This window comes from Acomys minous, assembly GCF_964271855.1.
Source record: "Acomys minous genome assembly, chromosome: 11".
In the NCBI taxonomy this organism is placed as follows: Eukaryota; Metazoa; Chordata; class Mammalia; order Rodentia; family Muridae; genus Acomys; species Acomys minous.
Window position 1 is genome coordinate 58,786,635 of NC_140492.1, and position 23,102 is coordinate 58,809,736.

A 23,102-nucleotide genomic window follows, 5' to 3' on the forward strand; every position below is an offset into this window, starting at 1 on the left:
CACGGCAGCGGACGGAGAGAGGGGCTACCGAGACGAACTGCGGGCCAGAGCGGCCCGCGCGGACCTGGCGCATAGCGGCCCTTGCCGGTCGGGGGCGCCGTGCTGGAACCGCATCCTCGGGCGCCGCGGAGAGCGGCTGTCCTAGCGCCTCGACGTTCCGCACCTTGGGCAGCCGCTGGACCCGAACGCCTCTGAAGCCCAGTCTGAAACACTAGCCTGACCCTGCGGAAAGGCCCGGCACGCCCCCTCTGCAGTGCAGCCTCGGGAGGCTCGACGGACAGACCCCTGCGAGAGTAGACTGCTGCCTTGGGTCCCAGCTCCCCTCTCCCTGGGTTGCCACGTCCGATGGGAAAGGATGCAGTGGCAATTCTTGTGACACCTTAGCAATAAAAGTAAATGCTAATGTATCTGCACCGTCTCTCAGGCGGCACTCTGTAAACATTTGGTACGGTACTGGTACTAGCTACCCTAGTAAGACCTCGTCTTCCTTTGGGAGGGTAAGTACTTCTGTTTATTTAGCTGCATTTTTCTATTAATCAGTCGAGTTGTGAAAGGAATATATATATATTTTTTTCCTTAACCGTCCTTATAGGAAAACTTACTGTTTGCGTTACTGCTTTATAACTCGTTTCCCAATGGTATAGTCTCCCCCCCCCCTTTTTTTTTTAAAAAACCTTATTCTCCCACAGCGCACTTTCGTGGAAGCATGCCTGTTGTTCGATCCCTCCCCTAACAGCTCAAAACCATCTCAGACATTTTCATCTTAGGAAAAAGCAGCGTTAAATGTTCTTTCCATGTAGAAATCTCTGCCACCATTTTCTTCATTTCCTAAAATTTCTTTGGTGGAAACCTAAGCCCGAGCTTTGTGGTGACCCAAAGTATCTGAAAACCACAGTATCCTATATTTAATTTAGTATGTCACAATCCATGTGGTTTGCAAATTCAAAAGCTGTGACATCTTTTACTATTTTTTGCTTGGGGCTCCCATTACTTAAAATACCTCTTATCATGCACAATTGTATTTATAAATAACATATTTTGTAATTTTTACCAACCAAAACATAGTTATATCACATCTGCCCTTTCCAGTAAAGACTGTGACAGACTGATATAAAAAACAAAACTATATACTAATGCTTCCTATGTTTGTAATGGGGTTAAACCAAAAGCCATTCTAAGTTGTGATTCCAGTCAAAAGCATAATTTTTTGTGTATGTTTGATGAACCACAGTAGTCTTATCTTGAGGAAATGTATAATTTTTCTGTCGAGACTTTAAGAATACAATCCTTTATTCTCAAAAGTCAAGTTGGGCCAGGTGTCGTGTCCAACAGCTTTAATCCCAGCACTTGGGAGGCAAAGACAGTTGAATTTCTGTGAGTTGGACGCCAGACAGATCATCGTTAGCTCCAGGACAGTAAGGGCTATATAAAGAGACCCTGTCTCAAAACAACAAAAATCAAGTTGGTTTTCTTTCCCTTGGCAAAAATATAATAATATATAGTTAGTTAACATAGCACACACCTATCACGGCATACCAAAAAAAAAAACTAATGGTAGAAGATTTGAATTCGGAAAGATCCAACAATAGTATGAGGTATATGTCAAGTAGAACGGCCTGGTGCTCTTGCCAAAATGTCCTTGAATTTGCTTTTCTACTCTCCAACCCCCACCTTCTTTCAACTGCCAGCAGCCAGGAAAGCTAGACTGTAAGGAAGAATGTGCATGTGGCCAGGCATGGTGGAGAGCACGCCTTTGGTCTTAGCGCTCAGAAGCAGAGGCAGGGTGGCTCTCTGAGAATTCCAGGCCAACCAGGGCTGCCTCGTGAGACTATGTCTCCAAACAAACAAACAAGTTACTAAAAGTTCCTGGGTGTGTTGAGTAAGTAGTATACTTATCATTTTCGTCGGGCATTTGTTGTATTACCTAATGAAATTCTGTAGTCCTTACTCAGCTTCAAAACAAGAGAGGACATAGACTATGCTAAGTTATCCTACAGCTCTGAGTTGGGCGGGGAGGGTGGATGCAGGCCTTGAATCCCAGTGCTCGGGAGGCAGAGGCAGGCAGATCTCGGAGTCTCAGGCCAGCCTTGTCTGCAGAATGAGTTCCAAAGCAGCCAGGACTACACAGAGAAGCCCTGTCTGTCTCGGGGTGAGAGTGGGGGACTCTTTACGGTTCTGAGATCCTCTTAGCAGAAGACTTTATTTCTTCCTTGAATTAGCCCTCTGTCACTAGTTACAGCTTCTGTATTCTGTGCTCGTTTGTAGGAGTAAACTACAAAGAAGGATGGTAGATTGATTTTTTTTTTTTAACAGCAGGGTCTCATAGGCAACCTTGACTGGCCTGAAACTCATCTACGTAATCAGGCTGCTCTCTCATTCACAAAGATCTGCCTGCCTCTGCCTTCTTAGTGCCAAGTGTGCACTACCATACCTAGCATGGAAATTCTGTTTACATTTATGTATGTAGTTATTTACTTATTATATGTTATGTGTGCGAACACATGTAACATGCACAAGTGTGGAATCAGAGAATAATTTATGGGAGTACATTCTGTAGGATGTAGGGATCAAATTGGCAGCAAGCACCCTCACCCACTGAGCCATCTTACTGGCCCATCTTATTCCCCGCCACCCCTTTTCTTAAAAGATAGATTTATTTATTACGTATACAGTACCATACCTGCATGTTCACCTGCAGTCCAGAAGAGGGCATCAGATCACATTACAGATGGTTGTGAGCCACCATGTGGTTGCTGGGAATTGAACTCAGGATCTCCGGAATAACAGTCAATGCTCTTAACCTCTGAGCCATCTCTCCAGCCGCCCTCCCCCCCATCTTGTTTCGAATCTTATGTAAGAAAAAGAATGCATTTAGATTTTGGAAGCATGCACTTGATAGAATTTTATAGAAAAGATAACAAATTTCCCAATGTATTAAAACCTTTCCTATACCAATATAGTAAATATTACAGTTCATCCCTGTCTTTTCTCAAAACAGAGGCCTGACTTGAAATCTTTCAGTTCTTTAGAATGTTCCTAGGTATCTTGTCAAGCATTCCTTCTTGCCTTGTTTGGAATTTCAAGTTTCCCCAAGGGCTAAAGTTTCAGAAATTCAGAGGCTCTCCAAGATTTCAAAGGACAGAAGAATGGAGCATTGTGGCATTATTCCTTCAGTAGAGAGGTCACACATAAAACCAAACAAAAGTAGCGATCATAAATCTGCTTTCTGTCTCTATAGATTTGCTCATTCTGGGCATTTCACATACATAGGATCATACAATACGTGAGCTTCTGTGCCCGGCGTCTTTCACTGAACGAGGATTTCTAGGTTCGCTCACACTTTAAGTCCATGTTCACTCCTTTTAATGATTGGTATTCTGTTGCATGGATGGACCACATTTTCTTTTCCTTTCCTTTTCTGTTTTGTTTTGTTTTGTTTGTTTGTTTTTTGTTTTTTAGGAGACAGGGTTTTTCTGTCCTGTAACTCGCTTTGTAGACCAGGCTGGCCTCAAACTCACAGATCCGCCTGCCTCTGCCTCCCAAGTGCTGGGATTACAGGTTTGCGCCACCATGCCCAGCTTAATACCACATTTTCTTTATCCATTTGTCAGCTAATAGACAGTTGGGCTGTTTTCACATTTTGGTTCTTATTAACAGTATGCGATGGACTTCATATATGAGTTTTGCGTGGACATAGGTTCTCACTTCTTAGAAATATACTAGGTATATGGCTTGCAGGATCATATGACAGCACTTTAACTTTGTAAGGAACTGGCAGATTGTTTTTCAGAACATCTACATATTTTTTCTATCAACAGCATATGAGATCACCAGTATTTCCACATGTTCCACACACCCATTAACAAGTTTAAATAGGAAGCTGTGGTCAGAGACGTGATCTACAGGAGCAAACATTGCCATAAAGGCTAGACCTTGGAGTAGTCAATCAAAGTCACTAACCTAAGTAGAGTCAAACTGATCGATAACCTGACTTTGGAGTTACGGTTTGAGTCCCATAACCCCTGTCACCTGAGGTAAATAGCTAAACTCACTGAATCTCAATTATACTTCCATCATATAATACCAATAAGTTGTATTTCCAGGACTATAGTCAGGACTTAACATTCTGAATTTTACATTATTTTTAGGGCTAATATTGAGATAAAAGAATAAAAAGTTGCAAACACATTAGGTATGAGACAGTTCACACTATTTTCCTAGACAGGATTTGGAATCACCTAGGAGACACACCTCCGGGCATGTCTGTGAGGAGTCCCTAGATGGAGGTAACTGAGGTAGACGGCTCACACCACATGTGCGCAGCAGCACAGACACACCCACCACATGCACACTTGCAAGCACACAAGCACCACCCACAACCATTGATGTTGCTCAGCCTGGTACAAAGGCCGGAGTTAAAAGGTCAACTCTGCGTTTTCTGTCCAGTTAATCACATAGTCCCTGTGCACCAGGTGTTATAATAGGCTTGGAGGAGAAGCAGCACACAATATGGAGGTGGCGTTCATCCTCACAAACTTGCAGAGCAGAAGACACTCTCTGCTCACTTACGTGACCGAGGCACTGCTCCAGATGGAGTGCATACATTTGCCTGGAGTGGAGCAGTTCAGAATCCTCATCTAAGTCAAAAGAAATAGGATTCAAGCAGCCACCCTTTGTAGAGGCTGGATTTCACTCAGTGTAGATGAGACAACGTCTAGTCTGGCCAGAGACTGTAGAGGGCCAGTTAAACGTGGGTTTCAGATGAGCAAGGACATGCTGTGTCACATGTTTCAGGTAAACAGCAATCTTTTTATTTGTATCTGATGTAGCATTTAAGATTATTATATGTGTGTGTCTTTATGTGTGTGCACTCTCACATGTACAGGTAGGATTTGAGTGCCAAGACATTGTAATAGGCTCCTCGGATAAGCAGTAAACAATATGGATATATCTCTTACTTTGTCCAGCTTAAAGAACAAATGGTTTCTACATTCCATTGTGTTTGTGTTAGGTACACAGGTGCGCTTGTGCATAGATGACAGAGGTGGACCAGCTTGGTTTTATTATTACTAATTTGAGAACACCCCTCCTTCTTCCTGTCTGAGACACAGGCTCTTTCCTGGGGGGCTGGACTCACCCATTATGTGAGGCTGGCTGGCTAGAAGCCCCAGGAGTCCACCTGCCTTCAGAGTGCCGCCACACTTTTTAGGTGAGTTCTGAAGATAGAACTCAGGTCATCTCAGGGCCGCATGCCTGAGTTGCTGTCACTTTGCCAGCTCAGCCTGAAGTTTGTTTGGTTTTCTGAGATGGCAGCTCACAGGCCTCACAACTTCCTCCCAGTTAACCCCGTCACTGCATCTTATTTAATGTACCTTTCAGGTTTCCTTTTCCCCCTCGATTTTATAAGATATAATTGATAGGCAATAAAAGACGTCATTTAAAGTATACAGTTCATGTAGGTGCACAGAGCAGATACCTGTGAAAATACGGCCAGAACCTGAATAATAAATACACTGGGCACTTGTAAAGCTTGTTTTGTGCTCTTTTGTAGTTCTTCCCCTCACCTGTTGTCTAGGGACCACTTATTTGGTTTCTTGGTTTCTTCCATTGTTGACAAACTTGTAGAGTTTTTGGGGTTTTGGTTTTGTTTCTTTAGCTTTTTATATAAATAGGCTCATACAGTATTTTTTTTAAACTGGACTGTTTCACTTAGTATAATTGTCTCCAGTCTCAGTGGCTTTTAACCTGTTGTCCATATTGAGCCCGGGGCTCTAGTACCTATCCCCTTTCCACACTGGCAAACTTGGCTTCGTAAGCAGACTTGCCGTATCTCCTTATTTGTACATTCTTGCTATAACTCACTGTCTTATGGCTAAGATGCCAACTCCTTAAAATGTCATTTCATAACCTGGTCTGCTTGCATGAGACTGCCCACATCATTCCGTCTCATTCCCTTCTCTCTCTCTCTCTGTCTCTCTCTGTGTGTGTGTGTGTGTGTGTGTGTGTGTGTGTGTGTACACGCACATCCATAGGGAGACAGAGAATAACTTTAAGGAGTTGGTTCTCTCCTTCCTCTCTGGTAGGCGGGCTTGGTAGCAACCATCTTGCCTTCCTCCAGTTGTGATTACTAAGAAGCAGCAGTTTCCAAACAGCTATTTTCTTAGTATCTGTCAGAACTGTTTTGTCCATCTTCCCAACATCTCCGTTTACTTCCTTGTAAAGACTTACTAATCCTAGAATCTGCTGTGCCTGCCTTTGGTGGTATATACTTATTATCTCAGCACTCTGGAAGATGAGGACCCTGAATTCGAGGCCAGCTGTGCTACAAAACCAAAACGGGGCAGAGAATTGCCTAAATGGTTGAGAACTACCTGTTCTTGCAGAAGACCCGGGGTCCCTTTCCCCTGCACCTAAGGCACATGGTACACACACATACACTCAAGCACAGGCATATACATATGAAAATATTTTTAAAAAAATAGAAATAAAGCAAGACAGTAGCCTGTACCCTGACATCACTTCTGCACGAGACTTTCTCTTAAAGCCTTGCCTTTCTACTGTTTCTATTGCGGTTCAGTTTGTGATCTCTTGGTGTAAATGCGTGGAGTCTCCTAAACACCAACAGGTGTTAAATCAGGATGGATGTAAGTGAAGTTAATCGAAACCGGATTAAGTCAGCTTTGTTGTCTAGCTTAACCTCCGACAGAGTCCGATTTCCTGAGTAAAGTGTGACAAGGATGTACCCTCACATTCCTGATTGTCCTTAGCTGGAGCTTTCAATCCAGGTTCCCTGCCTAAGCAAACTCGCCTGGCACGTGGCTGGAGACGTGTGTGGCCAGGTTATCTCAGCCTGGGATTGGGTAGGGCAATGCATGTCGGGAGAGGCCGATCTTCGAAGGGCTTGTTGGGAATTGTAGTTCTTAGGGCCGGAAGTGGGGGTGGCAGGGGTAGAACGGCAGCTGAGGCAGCAAGCAGTCCTTGGCGCTGTCGCTGCCAGGGTGCAGAGCATGGTTCTGAGTCCACCAGCTGTGTTGCCTCCCCTGCCCTGAGGCTGCTCCGGGTGCCCTGGCTGCCGAAGCGTCCGGAAGCCTCTCTTCGCCACGGAGACGGCCTTACAGTCCCGGATGCGTCCGGAGGGCGCGAGAATGGATCTTGGCGGCGGCGGTGGGGAGCGCCTGCCTGAGGAGAGCAGGTGGGCTGGGAGCGGCTGGCAGTCGGGGCGGCTGGGTGTGCGCGAGCCGAGCGCAAGGAGACTTGACAGGGCTGGGATGACACGCAGTGCGGGGCGCGGCAGACCTGAGAGCGACTTGCTGCCAGTGACTTGTTTGGGAAGAATTTCCAAGAAGAGGGACTGACGGGGCGAGTATAAGGATGAGGGAGGCGAGTTGTGGGCCGGTGAGCAAGGGCGCGGTGAGCAAGGGCGCGGATGTATGCTTCGCTGAGGGCCTAGGAATGGAAGACACTGAAGCTAAGATCCAAGGCTCCTGGAGGAGAGGTGGACATTAAGAGTCTGGGAGAAAGGACTGAGCTGCTGTTAGGAGATTTTATAGGCCAGAGTCCACAGAGAAGAGCAGGGACAAGGTTGGTGCCCTGCCTTAAAAATTGTGAGGACACCCCAGACAACCTAGAGGGTGCTGTCAGAATTTCTGGGAGCTAAGGCTTTAGGTTATGATTGACTCAGCAAGGCTATGAAGGGATGAATGTGAGAGAGGAGAAGGAGGTGAGGGGCCTGTGTGTGAAAAGCCACTGATTGCACTGGGTGTGGGCTTGCTGAAGGGACAGAAATTGTGTGCATGTCCTTTGTCAGTGAGATCCTGCTTCCCTAAGAGGTCCTCTGTCATTTCCTTTTCATCTTCAACCCCTTTGCTTCTTCCCCACAATGCAAACTAAGCAAACTCAAGTTTATGTGGAACTATTGTCAGGAAGTCTTAGTTTCTAGAAAATGAGAGATTTAAGATTTTGGGTTTTTTTTTTAATTTAAACAATTATCCTTATTTATTTGTACATGTGGAGGTTAGAAGACAATTTGGAGGAGGCCGTAGATCCTGAGAATAGAACTCAAGTTGTCAGGCTTTACTCACAGAGCCATTTCACCAGCCCACATTAGGATTAGAAAGCTACTTTAGCTCCATCTACTTAGGATTTACTTCATTAACAACTGGTCTTAGGTTTGGGAGTGTTACTCATGGTGGAGCCCTTGCCTAGCATGCAGGTGGCCCTGGGTTCCATCCTCAGCGTCACAAGAACAACAAAAACAGGGTCTTTTGCATCTTGAGAGGATGCAGAAGCAGAGACACACAGCAGAGTATGGAGCAAGGATCTTTCTTGACGTAGAGGTAGGTTTAATACAGTGATGGTCTCCAGAGCCAGCAAAGTCCAAAGACTAGAAGCAAAATAATTTACCTCAGAATATTCTTAGAGGAGAATTGAAAAGTGCTTGCTATGATGTACTTTCTTGAGTACAAAGTAGCCTGTGGCCTACTGGATTAATAGGGCTTGGGGTTCTTACCCAAGGTCTATCAATGGTGTATACTAAATGAAACTACATGTTTTACTTCCCTTTTCAACATCTTAGTTTCTGCTTTTGTATATTTGGCTATTTATTTTTTCCTCCAGATGTCTGTGTCTATGAAGTGTTAAGCTGCTAAGCAAGCTTTAGGGTTATTTTGATTTTTCTCTACTATATATCATGTGGCCCAGGCTGGGTCAGATATTTTTGTTTTTTCTTTCCCATTTAGCTGCAGCTGTGTTAGTTGGTTGGTTAGTTAGTTAGTTGGCTGGTTGGTTATCCATTGCTTATCTATTATATGCCAGACACTGTCTTGATGGTGTTGTGCAGGTTGACTTATGTAACGTTTTCACAGATGTGTCAAGTAGCTACTGTAACTACTGTCACTTCACAGACGAGGAAGCAGAGGGACAGACAGGATAAGTGACTTGCTGTGGTCATGCAGTGAATCTCTGGTAGAACTGAGACCCATGCCCAGTTACCTTTAACATCTACACTCTGCTGCTGCCCAAAATGATAATAGTGACGAATGTACACAGCAGTGTTAGAGGTTTACGGTTCCATGCCTGTCATTTAGGTGGGAAGGGCAACTCCTATGCAGGTATGCGTTTCTGTCAATTACCCCTTTTATATGTGCATCTTAACTAGAGGTCTTTATTTAGTCTAAACAACTCCAGCAGTGGGACCACACACACACGCGCGCACGCACGCACGCGCGCGCGCGTGCACATGCTCACGCAGACTCTTGTTGTAAGGCTACTCCGGTGCTGCTTAGCTCACCATGTGTTTAATGAAGCTTCATGGTACTGATGGCCTCCCTAGCTCCAGATAGATACTGGCAAGTGCATGCCTTATGTGTGAGAATTGATGCATTGTGGCTGGACCACAGCAAACAAAGCCTTTTTATGGTCACTACAACACACAACTCAGAAAGCCCACTAGAGGAGATGGCAGCAGTTTTTAAGCATGAAGGATGTACAGTTTTCCAATGAAAGCCCTCGATAGTGAAATGGGCACTATGGAAACCCACCAAAAGCGTCTCTTTTGTTTTCACCTCAGTTAGTGGCATTTCCCACTCAGCCAGCCTGGCCAGAGCTGAGCTCACAGTGGAATTTCAGAATTCTCTTTTCATTTCCTATATCTAAAGCTACAGTGGAACCCTAGCTTGTGCGCTTGACTTGGTCCTCTTACTGAGTCCCTCCTGAGTGTGGCGGTCTTCTTCTCTGTTGGAAGATCACAAGGCTTAAACCGTGAGCTCAGGCTCCTCACCGAATGCCTGGTGTGCACTAAAGTACAAGGGTTGGTCCGGTCTCCAGTCCCATATGCTAGGTTGTTGTCCACAGGCTACTGTTGGCGGTGCTGTAACTTCCCCTTCCTATTTCCAGGGCTCCTCTAGCTAAGCTGAGCACATGGGAGACTGGGATGTTGACCTAGCTCTTAGCTTCATCCTATAAGTGTGCTTATATCATAGGTTACCCTATTGTTTTCTACGTGGTTAACTGTCTGATAGCAAAATACCACTGGACTTAAGGATGGTATTTATCTTTCCCTGAAGTTTCCTTAAATGCCAGTTTGGGGGAGTTGTCTGCTGAAACTATCATTAAAACAGTAGTCCTGCCTTCGATCATTGCCCTGTCACCCTACACCTGAGTGAGCTGTGCAGTCTCCTGGAGGGCTAGGAGTTCAGCTCTGCCCAGGGCCAGTGTGCCTGGTGCAGTGGCCCACAGAGTCTGAATTAAATAGGTGACTCTGAACACTCAACAGACCAAAACCTTCCCCTCCTATGTCCTCAGCCCTAGTTTGTGGCATTTTCCAACTAGTCAACTAAGCTAGAACCGCACAGTAACACTCTTTCCCATGACCTTCCAAGCAAGCATTAGTATCAGTGAATTCTTCCCTGGTGTTTCCTTAAATTCTTTTTTTAAAATCTATCTCCAGATGTAATGGTTTATATTTCTTTTAAAAATCCAGGGCATAGCATTGCTTTTAGGCACAGCCAAACCTTGGTGCTGAAAGCCAGGTGTTTTGTCCGCCCCTGTCTCTCAGCTGGATCCTGCTTTGTTGGGTTCCTTCTCAATGAGATTTTCCACAGGGAAACCTTAGTGCCCCTAAGCCTGGCGGTCTCAACAGCAGTAACAGAAAGGATGCAGGCCAGCATCTCCAGCCAACACAGACGTTCAGGGCTGACTGACTGGTGTTCTTACAGTCAGGAAGTAGAGCGTGCTGCTCAAATGGGCCTGGATCGTGTTAGACTTAAATGATGGATCCTAGGGTAGGATGAAGCCTTTGTAGAACCTCATGGACCAAAATAAGTGATAACGCTGGTTCCTATCTGGAAAGGGCGTGAATCCAATGCAGGTGCACATGGTTACCCACAGACATGGTCTCACAGTGGAGATGCGTCTAGCAACTACTTAACTCAATTCCCTTTCTGAATGTAGCCTCCCAATCCAGGTTTCCATATGGTTATTTATTTACTTTTCAGAAACAAAGTCACTACAGTGTTAGCTCAGGGATGGTCAGTGACGTTTCCCATTGTGATTGTATACACAATGGGATTTCTTCAACCACAGTACAGGATGAAATTATATTGCTTTTAGGAAAATGGATGCACCTGAAGATAATCACATAAAGTCAGTCTCAGAAGATTAAAAATCCGATTGCCTCTTATTTTCTCTCATTCCTATACTTTACAGATACATAAGGTCATACATGTACTAACAACATGAAAGAAGTGAAACTGCAACAAAGGGGACAATGGGAGCAGCGGAAAGGGTTGGAATGTAGTGGGGACATGAGGGTAATATGCTCTCAGTATATTATATACTTGCAAGAAAATAGTCTTTTATAATAATAAAGTATCAAATTGTAATATAGAGAAGTCAGCAATTGCAGGGGCAAAAGAAAATAGACCGTCGTCCAAATGCCGTACACTAGTGTTCAGTGTGTGGTTAGTCCCTCTGAAGCTCTTGGTCATGGTTCATCTTTCAGCCGCTCTGGCTTCTTTTCAACCATCTCATCCTTGCTTCTCTGCACTCCTCCCAGTGTCTGTCTCGCTCTTTGCCTGAAGAGCTTAGTCATCCTTTCAGTGATGCTGTTTGGAAGGCATTCCCGGCCTGTGCCTTTCCATCTCTGTGTCACAACCTTTCCTTCTCACCATTCATTTTCATTTATCATCGTTTTTCCTCCGTCCTTTTCCTTTTTTACCTTGATAATGCCAAGGCTTGGCAGTGCATAAGGACAGGTGGTAAAGCAGGTGACCGATCACATGATTTTTGAGCATTCTATACTGTGGAATTAACTATTTGTATCAAACACCTCCCGCTCCTGCTCCCTCCCCTACTGCCCCCTACACCCCCTCCAAGTACACCCTTGAAGCTTTTAGGAAAAGTGTTTTTGTCAGAAGGCAGGAGGAGGAGGTGTGGCCGCAGGTAGTATGCCTCAAGCACTTCCGTTGTCCTTACCTCACACCTGATTCTGTTTAAGGAAGTTTTTCAGTTCTTCTATCAGATTTTTTTTCTCTTTTTCTTCCTTTTCATCTTTGCCACCCTTCTCTTTATTTGTTTGTTTGTTTTTGTCTCTCTGTGTAGCCCTGGCTATCCTGGAACTCACTCTGTAGACCAGGCTGGCCTTGACCAGAGGCCTGCCTCTGCCTCCCAAGTATTGGGACAAAAGGCATGTACCTCCACTGCCCGGCCTCACCCTTTCCTTTTAAAATCCTACACATGTTTCATTAACTTGTCTGGTTAATTGTAAAACTTGCTTTGACAACATAATTGGACCTAGGCTAGCTGTGTGTGGTAATTAAAATAATGATTTTTAAGTATTACAAGGAAGAATGGTCTATCGATAGCGTAGTACCTGGGGATCGTAACAAAGGAATCATAGTGAAGCACGCTACTTAGTATCTCTGAGAGGAAGCTGAGCTAGAGCTGAGCCTGAATTCCTGCGTGGGGTGACGGGAAAAGATGTTCTAAATGGGAAGATCTGGTGAGTAAAATCACAGAAGCCAGAGAGAGGCCGACATGCTTGGGATATAATATACCATGTAGACACTGTTGTACTTAGACTGAGGAATGCTAGCAGGGAACTTAGTATTTGCACCGCGCCCACGTGATGGAGAATATGTGGACTCCACACTGAGGTGCTCATACATCACCGCTGGTTATAGTTCCTTTTGTTAAATCTACTCATTGATGAAGTTCAACAATTCCAGCATCACTCTAGTTTGGTATGCCTGGTGAGGCATCTGCTGAAAAGATATAAGTTATAAAGCTGTCTAGAGATACTTCCTATTTCTTTCTAGATAGGAACAGGGCCGGCCAGTGGCTAGGTTCTCCTGCATGCCTCAGAGTTGAGAGAGTGGACAATAGAGTCAACAATGTTTTCCCATAAGCATAGCATTTAAGAAACAGCATAACTCCTTAATCATAGAATCTAAAAGTTAAATACTATGTAATTAAAAACAAATTATATAGCCAGATATAAGGAAATGTTACAGTCAGATTAAGGGTGAGAATCTCTCATTACCTCAGTGTTATTGATAATTATTTCTCTTTTGTTTTGTTTCTTTCTGTACATTCAAGAGGAACTAATTCTTTCTAGGACATGCTTTCTGGCCTTGGAAGTCCCAGGGGCTTGCCAACATTTGACATTTGACTTTTTAAAAATCTTTTATAGTACTTTCCAATTCTTGTTTGCTAACTTGGTTGGGTTATTGTTTCTTTTTAAATGTTTTCTTTATTTTTATTTTATGTGTATTTACTTGCATGTATATATGTGCACCCTCAGAGGCCAGAGGAGGGTGTTAGAGTCTCTGGAATTGGAGCCACAGACAGTTGTGAGCTACCATGTGACCGCTGGGAACTGAGTCTAAGGCCTCTGCAAGTACTCTTAAACACTGAGCCATCTTACCAGCCCCTGTGGATCTTTTATTTTTATTTATTTTTGGTTTTTTGAGACAGGGTTTCTCTGTATAGCCCTGGCTGTCCTGGTACTTGGCTTTGTAGACCCCTGCTGGCCTCGAAGTCATGGAGATTCACCTGCCTCTGCCTCCCCAATGGTGGGATTAAAGGCGTGTGATACCACACCTGGCCTTGTGGACCTTTTATTAATTGTTAATCTCAGAAAAGGCTTAAACCACCACACAGTGATGGCACAGGCCTTTAATCTCAACACGCAGAGTGGTCTACAGAATGAGTCCAGGACAGCCAGGGCTACATAGAGAAACCCTGTCTTGAAAAACAAAAACAGAAACAAAAAAAAAGAAAGAAAAGGCCTAATTATCTCCTCATGTCACCAAGGTAACACTGTTAACTCTTTTTTTTTTTTTTAAGTATTTTTACATTGATAATAATGTGCACACACCCCTTCCCCCCAGAAAGCTTTGGAAAGTATTTCTGGTCAAAATTTTAATTCTTTTCTCTGGTTCTATCATGTTGATATCCTGTCCCTCGTCTCACCCTCCACTTCAGGGATCAAATCATTTCTTGACTTGGTACAACCTGACCTCTAACTGTGATCTCAGTAATGATATCGGACCTGGACAAGAGACATACTGTGAAAGCGATATGCTAGAGCAGTTTCCTTTTGCTTCTAAAAAGAACATTCTAGGGCTTGGGGAAGTAACTGAGGGGAGGTAATGAAGGGATTGCTCTGCAAGGAGGAGGCCCTGCATTCTATCCCTGCCCAGTTCTCTGGGGCTTGCTGGTCAGCCAACCTAGCCTAGGCAGCAGGCCTCAGGTCCCTGTGAGAGAACCTGTCTCAGAAAACAAGATGGATGACTCCTAAAAACAACAGCTGAGGCTGACCTCTGGTTGCCATCTGCACAAAATGCACAGGAGCATTTCTAAGGATGACACGCTGAGGTTGTTCTCTGGCCTCCATGCATGCCTGAACTGTTCAGACACACACACACACACACACACACACACACATACACACACACACACATACACACACACACACACACACACACACACAGAGAACTCATCGGGGATTGCCAACTTGCCAGTATTTTTTACATTGACTGTCATTTTATAATGGTGTAATGTCCTCATTCATGATCTATCCAGCTGCATCGTTTCAATCTTACATGTCACTTTTTACTATAATTTGGCAAGCTTAAGACTGAGTTACTATTTAGAACAACATTTTTGCCCCGGATAGTTGAGTCCGTTGGGTAGTTTCTACTTTTCTTTCATGGAGAATTATGTCTAAAATTCTCCCACAAGAAAATAGGATTGCATCCTGAGTATGGCTTTACTGTAAGTGGGTGAAAAGAGTCAGGCTGTGATGGGTTGTGCTTCTTGTTTCTGTCTATGACAGCATTATCAGTTCTGCGACTGAATGGCCTTGTTTGTCATTGGCTTAGAATGAGACACTTAAGAAGTACTTTTAAAAAAGATTCATCTAGAAGTTTCTTCTGTCTGTGTGTCTGTGTGTGGGCATGTGTATATGCATGTGAGTGCCTGTGTAGGCTAGAGGCTGAGGAGCCTCTGCAGCTGTGTTAACAGGTGGTTGAGAGCCACCTCTCATGGGTGCTAGGAGTCAAATTCAGGTCCTCTGCAAAATCAGTACACACCCTTAACTGCTGAGTCCGCTCTCCAGCCCCAAAGATGTATTTTTAACTTAAGATAAGAAGGGGAAATGTTGTGTGTACTTGTAAAAGCGACTTTACCAAGAACTTCTCTCGGCCTAACACATTCCAAAGGCTTGGACTTTGTCCAGGTAAAGGCTATGTCTGAAGATGATATGCCGCCATCCAACAGGCTAGCAAAAAGTCATCTTGCCTATTGAAAACGTTTTTAAAATAGTGGAGTTGTTAGGGAGATAGCTCAGTCATAAACTTGTAAGCAGCAGGACCTGAGTTCAATACCTAGCACCCAAGTAAACATGCCAAACACAGTGGAACACTCCTGTAGTCCTAGTGCAGACAGTGGGCCTTGTAGCTGATGGGAGAGGATAGGATCTCGGGGGCTGGTAGGCAGCCAGTCTAGCGTAATTGGTCCATCTCAAAAGGGAGAGAGACAGCACTTGAGGATGACACTCTAAGCTTGTGCTCTGGCTTCCATGTGTACCTGTACAAACACCACACACACACACACACACACACACACACACACACACACACACACAGCGCACACACCCTCATAGGAGAAGATACTTGATTCTCCTAAGGTTCAGGTAAGAACGGATTAGCCTATTCCCACTTTGTGAATTTCAAGTTAATTTAGTATCTCAACTCTCTGAAAATATTCCTATCATCAGGATAGAAAATACCAAAAGGCATACTAAACTATGTAAATACAACTTTTAGAGGCATGTGTTTCTTCCAGATGAGCGTCTACCAATTACAGAGTTCTTGGGACACCATAGAAGAAGAGCCATGATTCTTGGTGATTTGGCGTCTCAGGGACACTTCCTTGTGGGACAGGAAGGTTCTTTCTCCAGAGAAAGTTACTGGTAGACCTGAGGGCTCAGACATTCTAGGGCTTGAGTGTTCTTTGTAGGATTTGGGGAAAAAGAGTGATGTCTGCTTCATAATGTTCCCTAAGGAATCCATGTGGGATTGACCCAGAATGACTCAGAGCACAGGTATGCAGCCACTTGCTGGGCCACACTAGCTGTTAGGCCTGTAAAGCTTGATTGTAGTTTATTAGAATGTGAAAGCCAAGTCTGACAAAATCAATCGGAAGTTGATCAGTCCTGCTGACGCGTGGGAGATGCAGTCGGTGAGCAACAGTTGGCTTCTGGAATGGCAGTTCCACATGATATAAAGATAAATTGAACTTTAAGTGAAGTTCTATGGGCATTTTAGGAGTGGTATAGAAATACAAGAAAAGTCTGGTGACTCCATAATTTGGTTTGGTTTGGTTTTGGCTTCGGTTTATTTCAGATAGAGTTTCTCTGTGTAGCGTTGGCTGTCCTAGAACTCACGTGTAGACCAAGCTGGCCTCAAACTCACAGAGATCTGCTTGCCTCTGCCTTCTGGAGTGCTAAAATTAAAGGTGTGTGCCCCATCCCTTGGTTTGAGTTATTATTTTTAAAAATAATTTTTACTTTATGTATATTGGTGTAAGGGTGCTAGATCTTCTGGAACTGGAGTTACAGATAGTTGTGAGCTACCCTGTGGGTGCTGGGAATTGAACCCAAGTCCTCTAGAAGAGCAGCCAGTGCTCTTAACTTCTGATCCATCTCTTCAGCCCTTGTTTTTGTTTTTTGTTTTTAAGACAGTGCCACTCTGCTGTTCATATTGGCCTGGAACTCTCTTTGTAGTACAAGCTAGTCTTGAGTTTATGGCAATCCTCCTGTCAAAGCCTTCTGAATGCTGGGATTATGGGTGTGAACCACTATGCCCAGCTGCTAATTCAGATGTTTATTAAGGAAAAGAAAACCTGAATGTCTCCCACTTCAAACACATTCTTGCTCCCAAGGTCTTCAGAGCACAAGCCCAATCCAGTTGCTCCTCCCTTTATGGATGACCCTATACCTATCACTTAGTTTATATATGGGTTTTACCTGTCTGCCTTCACTCATCCACCTTTCTAAAATTTTTCAGAAAATGTACAAAAGAGTGTATTGATGGAAGGGATTATAATTCAGAATCCTTCCACGGCTGCTGTTTACATGATATAAAATGGCTATGATAACGTTTCCTGAGGAAATCTTTACTGTTTCCTATGCTACTATGAAAAGAGGAGAGAGCAGTAGTCTAATAATGGAAAAGAAGACAATGTGTGCAGTGTAATAGTTGGGGCCCAGGAGGCCAAGAGCGACACGTCACCATTTCCGTATGCTTTCCTCGTCCAGTTTGACCAGCTCATCCAGCTGCTGTGTTCCGTTGCACTTGGTTTTGGGATTTTGCTGGTTAAAAGCTGTGGTGAGAAAATGCTAGGGATTAAGAGGAACCAAGGTGATGAAGGGCAGCAATTTTTCTGACTTTTCCACTGAAGTACATCAGATAGTCTAGGAGAGCAAGGTGACAGCTGACTGAGTTGGAGACATGTCTCAAAGTGACTTCAATGCAAACTTAAAATCTTTCTGGTTTAATGTCCACTTAAAAATCACAGGTGGGGCCAGGCATGATGGCTGTAATTCTAGCACTCAGGAGGCAGAGGCAGGCAGATCGCGGTGAGTTCGAGGCCAGCCTGGTCTACAAAGTAAGTCCAGGACAGCCAAGTCTAGACAGAGAAACCCTGTCCCAGAAAAAAAAATCACGGAGGGGAAAAAAAATCATGGGTGGCCTGGGGCTGTAGCTCAGTAGTTAGAGTCTTTGTCTAGCTCAAGAAAGCCCTGGGTTGGATCACTAGCACTGCATAAAACCAGAGCTGGTACACACAACTGTAATCTCAGCACTTGGGAGGGAGTATCAAAGAGGATCACAAATTTACTTCCCTACATGCATTGTGTTTTGCCTGCCTGTATGTCTGTGTGAGGCTGTCAGGTCCCCGGGAACTGGGGATACAGACAGTTGTGAATTGCCATGTGGGTGCTGGGACTTGAACCTGGTCCTCTGGATGAGCAGTCAATGTTCTTAACTACTGAGCCATCTCTCCAGCCACAAATTTAAAGTTATCCTCAGCTACATAGTGATATATAGGCAGGCGGATCTCTGTGAGTTCTAGGCCAACCTGGTCTACAAAGCAAGTCCAAGGCAGCCAGGGCTACACAGAGAAACCTTATCTCAAAAAAAAAAAAGTCTTCTCACCTCTTGCCTATGTATTATCATTATTCAGAAATGGATCTTGAGTTTTGTTGCATTTTTGAGACAGAGTTTATCTGTGTAGCCCTGATGAGGCTAGCCTTGAACTCAGAGATCCACCTGCCTCAGCCTCCTGAGTGCTGGGATTAAAGGCGTGTGTCACCACAGCCTGGCTCAGAAATGAACTTAATGAGTTACACTCCTAAAATCACAAATAGCCATTATATGCCATGTGTGAGGGCTTGAGTCTTTATAATTGTAATACTCTCAGAGTGGAGCCTTTTATTGAAGTGAAAAATTAATAGATGAAAGAATGTCAGGATATACGGCAGGAGACTTTTTTTTTTAAAACATGTATGGTCAGGATCAGGTACAGCAAACTTAACTAACCATTGGTGTGATTCCAGGAGAGAGCATTGGCAGTTGCTGGGTAATTTGAAGACTACTGTGGAGGGTTTGGTGTCAGCCAACTGCCCCAATGTCTGGTCCAAGTATGGTGGCCTGGAGCGGCTTTGCAGGGACATGCAGAGCATTCTGTATCATGGACTCATCCACGACCAGGTATGTAGAACTCATTTCCCCCATCTGGTTGGATGAATCACTTGAAAAACAGTTGCACTAAGTTGGTTGGTAGAGAAAGGGGGAAGGCCACTGGTTTGTGTGAGTGTGCATGCATGCTAGTGCATGCCTGCTTGTGTGTGCATGCTTCTGCTCTTCTTCCCTTTCTCCCTCCCTTCCTCCCTCCCTCCCTCCTTCCTTCTCTCCTTCCCTCCCTCCCTCCAGGATATGTCACTTAGTGCGTGGTATGCCACAGATGTCAGAGGAATGAATAAACTGCTGGGTTAGACACATCAGCAAGAGGTTAGATCAGTTTGTTTCCCATTGATTCTATAACAAAGATGAATTTGCTGGCTAGTTATAGATTAATTATCTTGCAGCTCTTGAGGTCAGAATCCTCAAGAAGATTTGATTCGGCTCAAACAAGGTATCTGCTGTGCTGTATTCTCTAGGATGTTCCAAGTCATCTCCTCTTCCTCCTCCTGCTCCTTTTGACTTTTTTGTTTGTTTGTTTGAAGACAGGGTTTCTCTGTGTAGCCTTGGCTGTCCTGGACTCACTTTGTAGACCAGGCTGGCCTCCAACTCACAGAGACCCGCCTGCCTCTGCCTCCCGAGTGCTGGGATTACTCCGCCACCACCTCCAGGCTAAAAGTTTCTTCTTTCCTTACTTTTCAGCTTCTAAACTGTGCCCCTTGTATTCTTTGGCTATTGGCCCTATTTTTTAAAAACTATCAGCATAATGTCTTGAAAGTTATTTCTACTTTTGTATCACCTCTCTTTCTCTCAGCTCTCTTTCTCTCCTAAATGGCTCTTACAATAACATTGGTCCTACCTGGATGACCTCTTCATCTCTAGATTACCAAATTTATCACATCTAAAAAGTCCCTTTTTCCATAAAAGTAACAATCACAAGTCATTCCTTAGATTCTAAGACCTAGAGCACGGCATCTTAGGAGAATTTTGGTTTTGTTTGCTTTGTTTTGTTTTGTTTTTGAAACAAGGTCTCATCATGTAGCCCTGGCTGTCCTGGATCTCACAGTGTAAACCAAGCTAGCTTCAGACTCACAGAGATCTGCCTGCTTCTGCCTACTAAGTGCTGGGATTAAAGGCATGTGTCACCATGCCCAGCTTTTTATTTTTTTATTTTCCGTTAGAGTGACTATTTTAATTTCTTTTATGTTTATGTCCTCTGGAAGAGCAGCAGTACCCTTGACAATTCCAGCCCCTAGGAAGGCCGTTTTTATCAACCGCCGCCAGGAAGTGTTTCCTCTCCCTTGTTTTAGCACTACGCTTTGATCCAGCCCTAGAGTGGTGGTAAAGCAGTTGCTGCATATGTAAGGCCCGGATTCAAGCTGCAGCTCTGCACTTACTCACTCGTTTGGTTAATCAGTAACAGAAAACTGTGCTTTCCCTCCAAGACACTCCCCTCAAAGAAAACATATGGAATAAAGGAAGACTGTGCCAATGCAAAATGTATTCAGTCTCTTTCATCCAGGAAATGTTTCTACTGAGACTCCATGTGATCAATTAAAACTGAACTTGGAAGGCTTTGACCCAGAGACCCATGTATGCTGCAGAGATAATTACTAAGGTGTGATGAGTCTGTGTAGTTGGGTTAATGTTTCCTAACCCATGTAATACTATCCTTTCTTCCCAACTCTGGATTTCCCTAAATTTAGGCTTCTGTTGTTACTTTTAAATTAGTAACAGGTTAAAAGAATTGTATGCTATCCTTGCAGGGCTTGGGAGAGTAATTTGAAATAATTTGAAAACTCTTCCCAGGTGTCGAAGGGACCAGTGAAAACCTAGGGTGGCAGTTGAGCATTAGGGGGTATGATTGAGTCATTTGGGAGCATCCCAAGACACACCCGAGAAATACTTTAAAAGCTTTGAGCATTACTTTGTAGACAACTGGTTGATGTTTATGATCAATAGTTATTTAGAGACTTATTTACATATTTATGTGAATGGGCATTTTGCCTACACGTATGTCTGTGTACCGTGTATGTGCAGTGCACGCATGGTTTGTGCTAGGGAGAGGGCAGCAGCTCTCACTTTTCTAATTTCTTTTTTGTAACTGCTTTTATACTTTAAAAGTCTTTTGTTTTAAACTTTTTAGCTTATCTTTTTATTTATTCTTTGACAGTTTTTGTATGTATACAGTATATCTTGATTATAGCCGCCATCAACTTGCCACTGTCATCTCCCACTCTGCCTGGATACTCCCCGACAACACATCCCCCTCTCACTGCACGTCCTCTTACAGACACGTGTGAGCTGCCATATAGGTGCTGGAATCGAGCCTAGATCCTCTGGAAGAGCAGCCAGTGCACTTAACTCCTCGGCCGTCTCTCCAGCCTTGAACGACAGTTTTGGTTAAGTCCTTCTCTGTATGAACTTTAGCAGTGTTAACTTCCCATCAGGTTGCCAGACTTTGAAATAAGCTCTGAGTTTTGAAAATGAGTAGAATCCAGTGATAATTGCTCCACTTTGACAGCTACTCGAGTGCAGTATTTTGAGTGAAGTTTCTTAGTTCTACGTAGCATCGCCTTGTGAGTCACTGATATTTAGTAATCTCCATTAACAAACTAAAGCTCCAGGAGGCTGGGTGACAGCTGAGGCAGTCTCAGTCTTGCAAGCATAAGGAACTCAGTCCTACTCCTCAGAAGTCATATTTAAAAGAACAGTCTAGATGTGGGGACGTAGAATGAATGAGCCATTTAACTGCAGCTTTCGCCTTTCTATTTTCTTTCTTTTTTGTTGTTGTTTTGTAATTTAATGTTTTTTGTCTTAGTTATTTTAGCATATATTTTATGTATTTATTCTTTGGCAATTTTTCATGTATACAGTGTGTCCTGTTCACACAGTACATCCACTGTGGACTTGCCACTCTCATCTCCCACTCTACCTGGATTCTCCCCACAACACATCCCCCTCCCACTGCACATCCTCTCCGTCCATTTGTTAGTGTTTGTAACTCACTGAGTCCAGTTAGTGCTACCTGCTGGAATAGCGACTGACCTCATTGGCCTGCAGGCAGCTGTAGCTGCTTTGAGTTCGCGTGGGCAGCTGTCCTGCCCAGAAGACAGCATTTCACAGCACTCCTCACCACCCTCTGGTTCTCCCTCTTCTTCCTCAGTGTTCTCTGAGCCACAGTGGCAGCAGGAGCAGGTGGTGATATAGACAGCCTGTGTCTCTGCTTTCTGCCAGGAGGAAATCCAGAACTCCACTCTCACAGCCCAGACTCTCTTGAACCTTAGACCCAGAGAATCTACAGCCTTTTCTTCTAGAGCAGCCTACAGATACTTAAGCGCCTGTGTCCAAAGCAGAGATTAATAAAATGATAGGGTGGTGGGAATTCCAGCTCTTGACCAGCCAGCATAACCTGTTTGACCAGTTCAAGGCCAGTGAGAAACCCCATCTCAAAAAATAAGGTGGACAACACTTGAGGAATTAGACCGAAGGGTGTTCTCCAGCCTCATGCATGGACGCTTGCACATATACAAAGTCAGCCCTCACAGTACACACAGAATTGTTGTTATAATGAAAGAAAATCCCAAATCGTTTGACTTTACCAATGAAGACCAGATGATGGGGATGAAAACTTGCTAGCTCAGAGAGGGAGAAAAAGCACCCAGCTGACCTTCCTATTCAGCTCCCATCCCAAAGGAAAAACCAAAAGTAAAAGCCAAAAGCACAAGGCCAAAAGCTTGCTAGCTCAGCTGACAGCCCAGGAGGAGAAAGCCAAAAGTCACACAGCCAGAGAGCTCAAGAGCTCCTCCTCCTTCCCCACGCTGTCATAAACACCCTTCAACTCAAAGCCCCTGCTTCCTACTTAATCCTTGTCAGCTGGTTTCTTGTGGCACCTCTTGACCTAGGGCTAACTTTATTAAATCCTGTGTACAGAAAGCTCTTGGATTAAAGGTGTGTGCTAGGGCTGAGCCACACCAAAGACAGGTTTTTACAGTTCACAGTCTCTGGGTTCACAATGAGATCAAATATCCTGCAACATATAATTGGGTGCCCTTAAACACGCATCTGCCAGATAAATGTTCTTCCTAGGAAGTCCTTTTTACCAGAGCTGAGTGTCTCTTTTCTTTTTTATCTGAATGTATTTTCTCTTAGCCGCAACATTAGAAAATATCTGATCAACTAGTTGGTATAAAGTACATCAAAGGACTTAATATCCTAGAATAGGGGTGTGTTACTTCTGAACAGCAGCGTTGGCTTTGTTGGATACTCTTAGAAATCACCAGCATGGTTGGCTTAATGGACTCTGAAGGTGAGACTATATTTCTTAAAGAACTTTGATGAACCCTCACCAAAAAATTT

General features: G+C 44.1%; 1 protein-coding gene across 6 annotated transcripts in view; it reads left to right on the top strand.

Moving 5' to 3' along the window:
* The first annotated feature begins 103 nt into the window (after positions 1 to 103).
* Positions 104 to 23,102, top strand: part of RUBCN (rubicon autophagy regulator) — a 63,840-nt gene continuing 40,841 nt past the window's right edge. For 5 of the 6 annotated variants that reach the window (XM_084800622.1, XM_084800623.1, XM_084800619.1 and 2 more), the window contains exons 1-2: positions 6,934 to 7,192; positions 18,620 to 18,773. In XM_084800622.1, coding sequence (XP_084656748.1) covers positions 7,125 to 7,192; positions 18,620 to 18,773 — 222 coding nt within the window. In that variant the 5' untranslated portion in view covers positions 6,934 to 7,124. Of the gene's footprint in view, positions 498 to 6,933; positions 7,193 to 18,619; positions 18,774 to 23,102 lie in introns of those variants that run through there. The other variant, XM_084800621.1, reaches the window with a different exon arrangement.